The following is a 15,236-nucleotide window of genomic DNA, read 5'->3' on the forward strand; positions in this document are numbered from 1 at the left end:
TTTATCAAAACACTTATTGAAATTCAAGGTACAACACATCACATGGTCGACTTGGGTTGCCTGATCATCCTTTTTGAATATGAGCAATTTATCACCGATTCACTATAAGACAAAGTAAACTGTATTTTGTTATTGTACAGAACTTTGTTTAGGCCTCAGTTTGAACACTGTGCTCAGTTTTGGACCGATCAGATGGTGGGTGATATTGGGTGATCGATAGGGTGCAAAAGAAGTCCATCGTTTGTCGTAAATTAATTACAACAACAGGTGAAAAGGGATGCTACAAGTCAAAGCAGTATAAACTTGCGGCTTGTATGATTAACTCATAAAAGATTCTGGTGCCCATGCCTTCAGCTTCGGCCGTAAGCTCTGGAATTCCTTACATAAACCTATCCACCTCTCGCTCCTTAACAAAGCTCCTTAAAACATTTGACTTTTTGACCATGCTTTCCTTGTCACCTAATCTCATATCTCCTTATGGGGCTAAGTATCACATTATGTTCTATTATGCTCTGGTAAAGTACCTTGGGATGTTTTAGAACATAGAACATTACAGCGCAGTACAGGCCCTTCGGCCCTCGATGTTGCGCCGACCTGTGAAACCACTCTAAAGCCCATCTACACTATTCCCTTATCGCCCATATGTCTATCCAATGAACATTTGAATGCCCTCAGTGTTGGCGAGTCCACTACTGTTGCAGGCAGGGCATTCCACGCCCTTACTACTCTCCGAGTAAAGAACCTACCTCTGACATCTGTCCTATATCTATCTCCCCTCAATTTAAAGCTATGTCCCCTTGTGCTAGACATCACCATCCGAAGAAAAAGGCTCTCACTATCTAATCCACTGATCATCTTGTATTCCTCAATTAAGTCACCTCTTAACCTTCTTCTCTCTAACGAAAACAGCCTCAAGTCCCTCAGCCTTCCCTCATAAGATCTTCCCTCCGTACCAGACAACGTTCTGGTAAATTTCCTCTGCACCCTTTCCAATGCTTCCACATCCTTCCAATAATGCGGCGACCAGAATTGCACGCAATACTCCAAATGCGGCCTCACCAGAGTTTTGTACAGCTGCAACATGACCTCATGGCTCCGAAACTCTCTCCCTCTACCAATAAAAGCTAACACACCGTACGCCTTCTTAACAACCCTCTCAACCTGGGTGGCAACTTTCAGGGATCTATGTATATGGACACCAAGATCTCTCTGCTCATCCACACTACCAAGAATCTTACCATTAGCCCAGTAGTCTGTCTTCCTGTTATTCCTTCCAAAATAAATCACCTCACACTTTTCTGCATTAAATTCCATTTGCCACCTCTCAGCCCAGCGCTGCAGCTTATATATGTCCCTCTGTAACTTGTAACATCCTTCCGCACTGTCCACAACTCCACCGACTTTAGTGTCATCTGCAAATTTACTCACCCATCCTTCTACGCCCTCCTCCAGGTCATTTATAAAAATGACAAACAGCAGTGGCCCCAAAACAGATCCTTGTGGTACACCACTAGTAACTGGACTCCAGTCTGAACATTTCCCATCAACCACCACCCTTTGTCTTCTTCCAGCGAGCCAATTTTTGATCCAAACTGCTGAATCACCCGGAATCCCATGCCTCCATATTTTCTGCAGTAGCCTACCGTGGAGAACCTTATCAAATGCTTTACTGAAATCCATATACACCACATCAACTGCTTTACCCTCATCCATCTGTTTGGTCACCTTCTCAAAGAACTCAATAAGGTTTGTGAGGCCTGACCTACCCTTCACAAAACCGTGTTGACTATCTCTAATCAAATTATTCCTTTCCAGATGAATATACATCCTATCTCTTAAAAACCTTTCCAAGACTTTGCCCACAACAGAAGTAAGGGTCACTGGTCTATAGTTACCGGGGTGGTCTCTACTCCCCTTCTTGAACAAGGGGACAACATTGGCTATCCTCCAGTCTTCTGGCACTATTCCTGTAGACAAAGATGACTTAAAGATCAAAGCCAAAGGCTCAGCAATCTCCTCCCCAGCTTCCCAGAGAATCCTAGGATAAATCCCATCCGGCCCAGGGGACTTATCTTTTTTCACACTTTCCAGAATTGCTAACACCTCCTCCTTATGAACCTCAAGCCCTTCTAGTCTAGTAGCCTGAATCTCAGTATTCTCCTCGACAACATTGCCTTTTTCCTCTGGGAATACTGACGAAAAATATTCATTTAGCACCTCCCTATCTCCTCGGACTCCACGCACAACTTCCCACTACTGTCCTTGACTGGCCCTACTCTTACCCTCGTCATTCTTTTATTCCTGACATATCTATAGAAAGCTTTAGGGTTATCCTTGATCCTACCTGCCAAAGACTTCTCATGTCCCCTCCTGGCTCTTTTTAGCTCTCTCTTTAGGTCCTTCCTAGCTAACTTGTAACTCTCGAGCGCCCTAACTGAACCTTCATGTCTCATCTTTACATAAGCCTCCTTCTTCCTCTTGACAAGTGTTTTGACTGCTTTAGTAAACCACGGTTCCCTCACTCGACCACTTCCTCCCTGCCTGCCAGGTACATACTTATCAAGGACACGCAGTAGCTGTTCCTTGAACAAGCTCCACATTTCCATTGTGCCCATCCCCTGCAGTTTTCCTCTCCATCTGATGCATCCTAAGTCTTGCCTCATCGCATTATAATTGTCTTTCCCCCAGATATAACTCTTGCCCTGCGGTATATTCCTATCCCTTTCCATCACTAAAGTAAACGTAATCGAATTGTGGTCACTATCACCAAAGTGCTCACCTACCTCCAAATCTAACACCTGTCCTGGTTCATTACCCAGTACTAAATCCAATATGGCCTCGCCTCTCGTTGGCCTATCTACATACTGTGTCAGGAAACCCTCCTGCACACATTGGACAAAAACGGACCAATCTAAAGTACTCGAACAATAGCGTTTCCAGTCAATATTTGGAAAGTTAATGTCCCCCATAACAACTACCATGTTGCTTTTGCTCCTATTCACAATCATCTTTGCAATCCTTTCCTCTACATCTCTGGAACTTTTTGGAGGCCTATAAAAGACCCCTAACAGGGTGACCTCTCCTTTCCTGTTTCTAACCTCAGCCCATTTTACCTCAATAGACGAGTCCTCATCAAACGTTCTTTCTGCCACCATAATACTGTCCTTGACTAACAATGCCACCCCTCCCCCTCTTTTACCACCTTTCCTGAGCTTACTGAAATATCTAAACCTCAGCACCTGCAACAACCATTCCTGTCCCTGCTCTATCCATGTCTCCGAAATGGCCACAACATTGAAGTCCCAGGTACCAACCCATGCCACACGGTCACCCACCTTATTCCGGATGCTCCTGGCATTGAAGAAGACACACTTTAAACCACCTTCCTGCCTGCCGGTACACTCCTGCAACTTTGAAACCTTACTCATGACCTCACTACTCTCAACCTCCTGTATACTGGAGCTACAATTCAGGTTCTCAATTCAGGTTTTATTACATTAAAAGAGCTATACATCGTTGCTGTAAATAGGTTAGTGTGGACCGAGGTCAAAATCTCAAGTTGCACAAGGACAGTCGAGGCTGGACATTAAGAAATGGCTCTTTTCCTGGAGGACAGTGAATAGGCTGAAATATGTGGAGAACCTTTATTCACTGATTTACTTCTGGTGAGAACTGGACTTGTTTCTGGTGAGGAGGTGGCGTTGTACAGCAGAGAAATTTCCCCCACCAGCCGCCAAGGGTTTTATTTTTGCATCTTCCAGGACTTTACATGGAGTGGGATTTACCGACCACACTGGGATCTACCAGTCCCCCCGTTGTCAGCAAGATTTCCCATTGACTGCCAACCTCATCGCTGGGAACCCAGTGCGTCGGCGTGGGGCCGGAATTTCCCGCCGGTAAATCCCACCCATGGCTTTTGGGTGGAGTGGGGTCTGGGCATATTTTGATGTATGAGGCATTGCAGTTGTGGGGGACAGGTTGGATAGACCAATGTGTCTTTTCCTGTCTCACATTGTTGGCGAACCTGTTTTCGATTCAGTGTTACCTCCTTGGTGTTTGCCGACTCCTTGAGCCACAAGAAGAGGTGTCCACTGGGTGTTTGCCAGTGCAAGTGCAGGATTAATTGTGATGTTCAGAGCAGTGAAAAATCTCATGATTTACATTAGATATTTTGCAGCTTTACATCATCCACTGACAACAATATTTGTAAAGGCAACCCGGTGAAGTTTTTTTAAAAATACTGATCATCCGACAAATAGATACAAGTTGCCAAAATATATCAAGTTGTACCATTTGTACCTATAAATGCGCAAAGATCAAGTCCCACAATTTGCATTTGTTTTACAGTTAAACTGTGGTAATGTATTAACTACATACAAAACCTCCCAGTTTGCTTTGGACCTTTAAATAATAGGAGTTGATAAGAAGGAGACAGTACTTGAATCAAGTGCCCATTTATCCAATCTTCAATAATCTGCTGTTGTAAAATAAACAGAAGGACCTTGCTATTAGGCGTCATTTTGAATCACAATGTTTCACCCTTGCAATGCACCACCAGCTTCCTGTTACAGACAGCAGTCTAACTGTACAACTGAAGTGCAGTCACTTGGATTCAATTATGATGAGAACGGCATGAAATACATTGCATGACCCTTCCACTGAGGAACCAATTTCGCTTCACATTCCACATTACACTGTGGCCATTTTGCCCGAAATAGAAACCATGATTCACAACAACCACTTCCTCCAAAGCCTACCCAGCGAATCATTCCGGTACAAATGGCCATTTTTACGCATGAACTCAGACAGTGAGAGTCAGTAAGGATTTTTTAAAAAATAATATTATATTAAAGATTTCATAGATCGCACACATTCTAAACTACAATACTACTCTGAAAATGGTTCGAACATGGTACATTTGTCGTGCTAAAAACACAAAAGATCAAAGAGAAAGAAAAACAAACAACAACAGCTAAATCCAACTCCTCCCCCATAACACCCCCTAGTCCCACAACCAAACCCTACCTCCCCCACCCCCTAACAGCTAATGGCAATTAACTCTTTGAAGTATGAGATAAATGGCTGCCACCTCAGGTAGAATCCCTCACGGTATACTTGATCTTTTCCAGGTATAAAAAGTCTGTAAGTCACCCAACCAGGCCGAGGCACTAGATGGAATGGAAACGCTCCATCCCAGCAGAACTTGCTTTTGGGCTATCAGAGAAGCAAAGGCGAGAGCATTCGCCTTCACCCTGTCCACAGTCCCGGCGAGTGAGATACCCCGAACACCAACAGACAAGGCTCCATGTTCAGAACCGCTGACATGGTGCTAAACAAAGAGATCCAAAAGCTTACCACCTTTGGACATGACCAGAACATGTGGGTGTGATTGGTGGGCCCACGAGAGCACCGTCACATCTGTCCTCCAGTTCAGCAACAAAAAAAAAACCATGCATCCTAGTTTTGGTTAGATGAGCTCTATGAACCACTTTGAGTTGGATCAGACTGAGCCATGCTCACGAGGAGGTGGAAACGACCCTACAAAAAGCCTCATTCCACACATCCTCATCTAGGATGGGTCCCAACTCCTCCTCCCATTTAGTCTTCACCCGATCATGCGGCGCAGATTCTGATGAGATGTCCACTCATAGATATTGGAGATCTACCCTCCCCCCCACAACCCTCACCAATAGTAATATTTCCTACAACAGGGAGAGTCTGCGGTGCTAAAGGGAAAGCAGGGCAAGCCCCACAAATTAAGTCAAAAGTATCGGAATAGGTGTGCCCCTGGTAATTGGAATTGTGACGGAAATGCCTCCATAAACAGGTCTGTAAGGCATTCTAGCCTCTTCCCTTACCATACCTTAAAATCCGATGGCGCAAACAATGGCAATAATGACATGGCGCTCAGCTTGTAATGTTGTCTGAGCCGCCTCCGTAACTTCAAAGTAGAAATACCCATATGAAGGAATTCACTAGCTTATTCACCTTCGCAAAGAACGATTTAGGAAGAAAAATAGGGAGGCATTGAAACAAAAATAGGAACCTCGGCAGAATATTCATCTCGATCATCTGGACTCTACCCATCAGGGACACCGAGAGGCTACCCCACCTCTTCAAATTGGATCCCACCCTACCCAACAGACATGTAAAGTTTAACATGAAGCCTATGCCAATCATGTTCCACATAGGAGACATCCTATGCTTGTTTCTCTCTCTTCCTCCCCCCCCCCCCCCCCCCACCCACCCCGGACCCCATATAGCCCCCTCCATCTCCGGAAGACCTTGGAAGGCCTCAGTGCTTTCACCAGGATTTCTATCACCAGGGCAAAAAGGAGCGGTGATAATGGCCACCGTTGTCTTGTACCGCTGTTCAATGGGAAGAATCCCGAGCTTGTCGCATTAGTGCGCACACTAGTCATGTGGGCCTTATATAGAAGCCACACCCATGAAATGAACCTCTGCCCAAATCCAAACTTCCCAAACACCTCAATGAGGTGCTCCCAATCCACCCGGTCAAATGCATTCTCTGCATCCATAGATATGATCGCTTGTGGCTCAGAGGTCAAAGGAGACGAGAGGACATGTTCAGAACCCGCAGTATATTAGCTGACAGTTGCCATCCCTTCACATATCCTGTCTGGTCTTCTGCAACTATACAGGGACACATGACTCTAAACGCAAAGCCAGCATCTTAGCCAATATCTTGGCATCCGCATTCAGCAGTGAAATGGGCCTATGAGATTCACACTCCATGGGGTCCTTACCTTTCTTTAGGATGAGGGAGATGGAGGCCTGTGAATGTGCATCAGGCAGGGACCCTCAAGTTAAAGTGTTGTTGAACACATCTACCATTAATGGCACCAGCTGGTCTGAAAATATTTTGTAAAACTCAACGGGATCCCCCTCACAGCCCGGAGCCTTACCCGTCTGCATCAACCCAATCGCCCTCAGCATCTCCTCCGAGCCGAGCGGGACCTCCAACTCCTGCCTACTCTCTCCTCCTACTTTCGGGAAGGGCAATCTGTCTAGAAACCCCACCATGCCCGACACCACCTCCAGAGGCTCGGACGTATAAAGATCCCTATAGAAAGCATCAAATGCCTCATTGATTTCCCTTGATGTGGTCACTAAGCTGCCTCTCGAGTTCCTGACCTATACAACCTCCCAGGTGGCCGCCTGCCACATCAGCTGGTGTGCCAACAGACGGCCTGTCTTCTCCCCATGCTCATACATTACACCTCTCACGCGTCGCAGTGTCTCACAGCTTTTCCGGTGGATACCACCAGGACAATGAAAAGGACAACAGCATTGCCCTACACAAGGATCAACTATTCCTCAAAAGAAAAAGGGTCCCATAAACCATACAGCATAGAGAATCCCCCATCATCCCCACAAACAGGCAAAACAAGCTTCAACAACAGAATATCAACAACTATATACACAATATCCCCACCATCTCCTTTGGCCCACAATCCTCAAGAAACTGCAAAGAAATCCCCCCATAAAACACCTTTTGTTTAATTGGACACTAGTGCATGTTTGTTAAAGTCCTCCACCTCCTCAGGGGTCTCAAAATAAAAGTCCTTAGCCTCGTGTGTGACCTGCAATCTTGCCATGTACACCAATCCAAATCGAACTTCCTTTCACCTTGTTAAAGGCTGCCCGCTTCCTCGCCCACTCTGTCCCCAAGTCTTGATACATCCTTAGCAGAATTTCTTTCCATTTTCTGTCGTGGTGCTCCTTGGCCCACTGCAGGGCCTTCTCCTTCTCCCCAAAACTATGGAACTGAATGATCAACCCCGCACAAGGTGGCTCATTTGGTCAAGGCTTCTTCCTGAGCGTCCGCTGACCCCCCCCCCCCCCTTCAAACTTTTATTTTGTTGGTAAGAATTTTAACCAATGGAACTACAAAGTCCAACTGTGTTCCCAATGAACATCCAAACACAAACAGGAATCTCCAGGTAGTCAACAAGGGCAGGAGGATAGGCTGATTTCTCTTGTCCAAGGAGACGGATGTGACCGATTATAGTCTTCTCACTACTGCCCTATGTGCATGAGATCACAGATCTCAGTACCGGGCAGGTCTGAAACCAGTAATTACTTGGTCATGGACCTCCTAATCACATCCTAATCTTAATTAATTAGACCTAATTCTGACAAATCAGGACCTGAGAAGCTGCCTCAATTCCTTGACCTACCTGGCCCCAACACAAGCACAATCAGGAAACTCAGGTATATCAAAGCACCGTGAAATCAAACATCCACTGGCACTGTTAGGTATGAAAATAAATGCAAATTCTCAGGATTCAATACAAAAATGGCCGGTTTCTCCTACTGGAGTCTGTGTTTATTCTTCGCATAAAAAGACATTGGGCGGGATTCTCCACTCCCCCGCCGAAGTGCCCACGCCGTCGAGGTTCACGACGGCGCGAAACGGCCCCTATCCCGACCGATTCAGGGCCCGATAATGGGCTAGGAGCGGGGCCGCGTCATTTACATGCGCCAGGCCTTGTCGCCGCGTAAAGGCGGCGCCGCATACATGACGCGGCCGGTGCTGCAGAACTGGCGCCAACCCGCGCATGCGTAGTTGCCGTCCTCTCCGAGTCCGCCCCGCAAGAAGATGGCAGACGGATCTTGCGGGGCTGCGGAAGAAACAAGGTCCTCCTTCAGAGAGGACGGCCCGACGATCGGTGGGCACCAATCGCGGGCCAGACGCCATTTGAGGTACCCCCCGGTGCAGGACCCCCCCACAGGCCGCCCCCCCCCCCCCCCAGCGTTCCCGACGGCAGCGACCAGGTGTAGACGGCGCCAGGGGGAACCCGCCGTTTTGACCTGGCCGCTTGGACCATCCGGGCCTGAGAATAGCATGGGTGCCGGAGAATCGCCATTTTGGGTGTCTCGGGTGATTCTCCGGCCTGCGCCGCGCGGAACTCAACGGGGCCGTTCCGAGAGCATAAGAAATTGGAGTAGGCATACATCCCCTCAATAAAATCATAGCTGATCATCCACTTTCCCACTCTATCCCCATGTCCCTTGGTGTCCAAAATCCTGTCACTACTTTTCAATCTAATTAAGTTTTACAATAAGCCACCACTTTAATAAATAGGAAGGGGCAGCACGGTGGCGCAGTGGTTAGGACTGCGGTCTCGCGGCACCGAGGTCTCAGGTTCAATCCCGGCTCTGGGTTACTGTCCGTGTGGAGTTTACACATTCTCCCCGTGTTTGCGTGGGTTTCGCCCCCACAACCTAAAGGTGAGCAGCGCAGGTGAATTTGCCACGCTAAATTGCCCCTTAATTGGATAAAAAGAACTGGGTACTCTAAATTTATTTTTAAAAAAGACAAAAACATAAATAGGAGACTCAACAATGTTACCTTTTTTTTCCAATTCATTTTTACGGGATGTGGGCTTCAATTATTGCTAATCCCTAATTGCCCTTGAGAAGGTGGTAGTGAGCTGCCTTTGTGAACCGCTCCAGTCCATATGGTGTGGGTCCACCTCCTGTGCTGTTAGTGAGGGAGTTCCAGGATTTTGACTCAGTGACAGAGAAGGAACGGCGATATATTTGCAAGTGAGGGTGGTGGGTAACTTGGAGGGTACGTCCAGGTGGTGGTGGTGTTCCCATGCGTCTGCTGCCCTTGTCTTCTAGATGGTAGTGGTCGTGGGTTTGGAAGGTGCTGCCGAAGGAGCCTTGGTGAGTTCCTGCAGTGCATCTTGCAGATGGTACACACGGCTGCCACTGTGTGTCGGTGGGGGAGGGAGTGGGTGTTTGTGGAAGGGATGCCAATCAAGCTGGCTGCTTTGTCAATATTTGATCCAAATATTACAGCAAATTATGACTGCTTGACTTGACCATTACTTAAATTTACAAATCACAATTCACCCAATGGTAAATTCAGAACAAGAACGTGAAATTATCTCCCCAGTACGTTAATAATGATTAATAGCACTAGACTATAAACAGCAGAAAGCTCCAGGTTTGATTTTCAGTTATCTGATTTCAGATGGGTCCTACTGGATAGTGGCCATCAGGTTCGAACAGAATCAGGTCAGCTGTGATAAATCACCTTCACAACTAAATAGCCTAGCAAAACACACCAGTTAGATTCACCAATAAAGAATGGTCACTTGGGTGAGACAGCAGGGACTGTGGGTCTCCATCTAAAGTCATTGCCTTCAAGAAAAAGGGAGAAAAATAAAGTAAATCTATCTTGGTTCTATTTGTAGCTGCATAGAGCTTCTGACCCAGTTTTATGTGTTGCCTCCGGGTGCAAACAGCAACACAATGTCGAGCTTATCACCAGTCTAAGGACAGTCTCTCCTTTCCACTTACCTTCATTATTTCTGTTAAAATATTGATGCTGGAAGGTTAGTTTCTGCTAGAGATTTCACAGGATTTAGGCAAATTAAATTGTCCAAATTTTTGTGAGAAAGATGAAGTGATGAAATGTGCAGCTCCAAGCATTTGTCACATCACGAATGTTGTGGTTATAGCTTTTATCACTGAGTAATGCTGTGGTTCATCGCCTACATGATCTATTTTCTTCATGGTCTACATGAGCTATTTTCAAAACCCTCAAAATGTATCATATGGGGTCTCCTTGCGAGCTGGTAGGCTAAACGTTGAAGTAAGCCTTGGTACTTTCAATGCCGAGGAACACGTACAACAATACTGTTCTCAAATGATACAGCAAATCAAAAATTTGGCACAAAACACCATCAAGACAACAGTGGGGGGTGGGGGGGAAACTATCATGTTGGCAGCACGATAGCATTGTGGATAGCACAATTGCTTCACAGCTCCAGGGTCCCAGGTTCGATTCCAGCTTGGGCCACTGTCTGTGCGGAGTCTGCACATCCTCCCCGTGTGTGCGTGGGTTTCCTCCGGGTGCTCCGGTTTCCTCCCACAGTCCAAAGATATGCAGGTTAGGTGGATTGGCCATGATAAATTACCCTTAGTGTCCAAAATTGCCCTTAGTGTCGGGTGGGGTTACTGGGTTATTGGGATAGGGTGGAGGTGTTGACCTTGGGTAGGGAGCTCTTTCCAAGAGCCGGTGCAGACTCGATGGGCCGAATGGCCTCCTTCTGCACTGTAAATTCTATGATAATCCTGTGGGCTATACCGTTTCAAAGCCAAGGTTGAGGTTGATATATGTTGCCAGGGTACTGAACTGAAAATAACCTTATACCTGGCCTGTACTATATATAAAACACAGATTGAATTAATGCTGTCACTTAATTCAAACTGGATATACTGTATTCTCCAATTGCAAAATTTCACTGCTCAACTGACAGGTACAAGTGCCAGGCACAACCATATAAGATGTGGAAATTCATTAATTTTCAACTTAAAATGTGGAAAGAGAATGCGCAAGTTCAGGCTATGAAGAAAAGCAATCAATACAAAAAGAAAAGCTGCTAAAAAAGGAGAAAATAAAGCTCATGGAGTATAGGGCCATCCGTCACTCCTGAAGTTAGAGTCTCCACATGCAAGAAGTGTCAAATCATTTTGAAAGTTAAGACTTCATCAGTACACAAAGTGTCAATTCCATGATTTGTTTCTTCTGTAATAGTTTCCTCTCAAACATTATTAACTCGCTGCACCAAGCAACATTTACTTCTCAGTACTTGTCTAATGCTGTGCATTCAAAAGCCAATAAATGTAAAGTGAAAGAAAAGCTTAAATGGCTGGGAGGTTACTCCTTATTCAAATAGTTCCCCTGTTTCACAAATGAATGTACTGGTTCTTTTTTGTATTCCCCTTTTAATTCCCCAACTAAAAAATATTCCATGCCGCCCGCCCGCCCACCCACGTCCTGCTAACAACAACAACTTGTATTTATACAGAGCCTCGATTGCAGTTCCAAGATGGTCAGAGGAGCATTATGGGACAAACTTGAATAGGTCAGGTGACCAAAAACTCAGTAACGGGGTAGGCCTTGAGGTGCAGCTGTAAAGGAACAGAGAGGCAATGAGGTTTAGGGAGGGAACTTCAGAGGTTATAATCTAGATGATGGAAGGCACAATTGTCAATGGTGCAACGTGGAAAATCATGGATGTACAAGAGGCCAGAATTGGAGCAGCACAGAGATTTTGGATGGCTTTAGGGCTGGAGGAGGTTACAGAGGTGGAGAGAGGGTGAGGCCGTGGAGGGATCTATACACAAGGATATTAATTTTCAAATCAAAGTTTTGCTGGACCAGAAGCCAATGTATGTCAGCAAGCAGCAAAATGACAGGTGAGCAGGGCTTGCTACAACGTAGGGTATAGGTGGCAGAGCTTTGGATAAGTTCATGCTTATGGAGGGTAGATGGTGGGTGGCAAGTCAGAAGTGCATTGGAGTAGTTGAGGTGAGAAGTGACAAGAGCATGGTTGAGAGTTTTAGCGGCAGTTGGGCTGAGGCAGAGGTGGAGATTAGAAACTTTGTTGCATGTCAATCTTGACATCAGCTTAAGTCTTGTCACCCCTTCCATGGTGCCACATCTCTTTATTAATTGGAAATGTTAACCTTGATACCATGGACATGATACAGAACTGACCCAAAGCCTATGCTACTCAAACATATTTATTTTTATTTTAACAAACCAAAACAATGTTGTTGACATTTGAAATGCTCTATCCACTGGGTCTATCCACCATGTGATGTGATGACCATCAACATCCTTTTAAAGAATTGAAAGCCATGTTGTAACACAGCAGTGTATGGTAACAAACATGCAACAGATATCTGATTTACAAAACAGGGGCACTGACTTACACAGTTGCAAATACATGAGCACAGTCAAAGGTTGTCTGTAATAGATTTAAACCTGAAACAAATTAGAACTTGATAAAGATTTTCTTATTTCCAGTTTTGTCAGCAATTTCCAAAAGAAGGGCACTTTAGGACATCCTATGGACTTTGTTGAGACACTATATAATTTATTTATTTCCTTTTTCTTATCAGAAATGCATATCTACAAATTGTACTATTTCCAATGCTGAAGCCAAAGAAGACCTGAAAAGGGATTCCAGAATCTCTTGGTTACTGCTTTTAAAAAACACTGAGGAACAACAAGGTAATAAGACGCGAACAAAGTTGGAGTCTTGTTTTGTGCAGATAAATTGCTTCCCTGCAAATCTTATTGACGGTGCCACATGAAAATTCTTCCAATGTATATCAACTCACTGCCTTGAGCCTTCTTACTACTACAATGTCTGACTGAGTTTCCAATTTAAACGCTTTCTCACTCTCCATTCATGCTTCTGTGTAATGTGCTAGAACAGATAGTGAATCAAGGACGTGGCTGAAGCCTAGCAAGAGGCAGAGATGAGCTCAAGGCAATGCGTTAATTAAGCCCTTTGGAAGTGATTTCATGTCCCACTGACAAGATGAATAAAGGTGAAAAAGTAATTTATCACATAGAACATTATGTGTGTCAGAAATCCGATTTTCAACATCTATGTCCATGTAATTGTTCAGTTTTCATGATGGTACCGGGATGTACATTACAGTGTATGAAATTTCACCATTCACATGCTAATAAAAGAGAAAAGAATTGAGTCTTACCATGCATTTATACATTCTCTAATATCTGTTGTCCATAAATTCAATTGCTGATCATTGACAGCTTCAAAAATAACTTCGAGGAAACTGTTGATCTGATTCAGGGGAAATAAATGAGAAATATCATGATTCAACAAATAGCTTCAGCGCAGGATAAAAGAGCAAAAAATGCAATCTTGCTTCCTCAGCTGAGACGCCACAGTCCATTTCACCTCAAAGTCACTTCCGTGACCTTTCTGAGAATTATTGCTTTGACAATATTACTTTTGTAGATAAACAATTTGCTTTCAGAAGGTAAGAGGTTCGCATGTAAAATTAAAGCACATGGGATTGGGGGGTAGTGTATTGAGATGGACAGAAAACTGATTGGCAGACAAACAGAGTAGGAATAAACGGGTCTTTTTTCAAATGGCAGGCAGTGACTAGTGGGGTACCGCAGGGATCAGTGCTAGGACCCCAGCTATTCACAATATATATTAATGATTTTGGATTGGATTTGTTTATTGTCACGTGTACCGAGGTACAGTGAAAAGTATTTTTCTACGAGCAGCTCAACAGATCATTAAGTACATGAGAAGAAAAGGGAATAAAAGAAAATACATAATAGGGCAACACAACATATACAATGTAACTACATAAGCACTGGCATCGGATGAAGCATACAGGGTGTAGTGTTAATGAAATCAGTCCATAAGAGGGTCATTTAGGAGTCTGGTGACAGTGGGGAAGAAGCTGTTTTTGAGTCTGTTCGTGCGTGTTCTGATCAAGGAACCATTTAGATCAAGGAACTAAATGTAATGTCCCCAAATGTGCAGATTACACAAAGCTGGGTGGGAGGATGAGCTGTGAGGAGGATTCAGAGATGCTTCAGTGTGATTTGGACAAGTTTAGTGAGTGGGCAAATGCATGACAGATGCAATATAATGTGGATCAATGATATCGACTTTGGTCGCAAAAACAGAAGGGCAGGTCATTATCTGAATGGCTATAAATTAAGAGAGGGGAATCTGTAACGAGACCTGGGAGTCCTCATACACCAGTCGCTGAATGTAAACATGCAGTTACAGCAGGCGGTAAAGAAGGCAAATGGTATGTTGGCCTTCATAGTGAGAAGATTTGCGTACAGGAGCAGGGATGTCTCGCTAATTGTACAGGGCCTTGTTGTAGACACACCTGGAATATTGGGCACGGTCTAACTAAAATAAAACAGAGTCTCTTCTGCGCATGGTTAGCTGGTTGTTGCCGGTGCCAAACGATCCCGCTATCTAATCTAATGCCACTCTGTTGTGTGTTCATGCCCTGGCAAGAACACCCCCCAAAGCCACACCTAACCGCATAACCTGCACTGAGGTGCTCCGGCGAGCAGAGCTCCTCAGTGCAGGAAGAGATCGGGACACCATTTCTATAAGGCAACCCCGCTCTCTCGTCCCCCTCGACACAACCCCCAGGCCCCCCCAACATACCAACTCACATGTTGGGCGGTCCTCGCCGCGCATCCCCCCCCACACACACACACCTCATACGGGGATACTAAATTATTGCTCATTTATTTTCTGTTCTAATGAAGGTAACCGAGACAGACAGCAAGATTTACAGAATATAACTATAATCAGAAACCTCTTCACCTTCCTGCCCACATGTACCTTTACCCACCCCAGAGGGCAGACAGACAACTTGCCCCAAGGCCT

General features: G+C 45.1%; 1 protein-coding gene across 4 annotated transcripts in view; it reads right to left on the reverse strand.

The window, feature by feature from the left end:
* Positions 1-15,236, reverse strand: part of sh2b3 (SH2B adaptor protein 3) — a 271,686-nt gene that overhangs the window by 70,906 nt on the left and 185,544 nt on the right. For all 4 annotated transcript variants that reach the window (XM_072494673.1, XM_072494567.1, XM_072494633.1 and 1 more), the window contains exon 4: positions 13,552-13,643. In XM_072494673.1, coding sequence (XP_072350774.1) covers positions 13,552-13,643 — 92 coding nt within the window. The remainder of the gene's footprint in view (positions 1-13,551; positions 13,644-15,236) is intronic.

Source organism: Scyliorhinus torazame, chromosome 1, assembly GCF_047496885.1.
Source record: "Scyliorhinus torazame isolate Kashiwa2021f chromosome 1, sScyTor2.1, whole genome shotgun sequence".
Classification (NCBI taxonomy): Eukaryota; Metazoa; Chordata; class Chondrichthyes; order Carcharhiniformes; family Scyliorhinidae; genus Scyliorhinus; species Scyliorhinus torazame.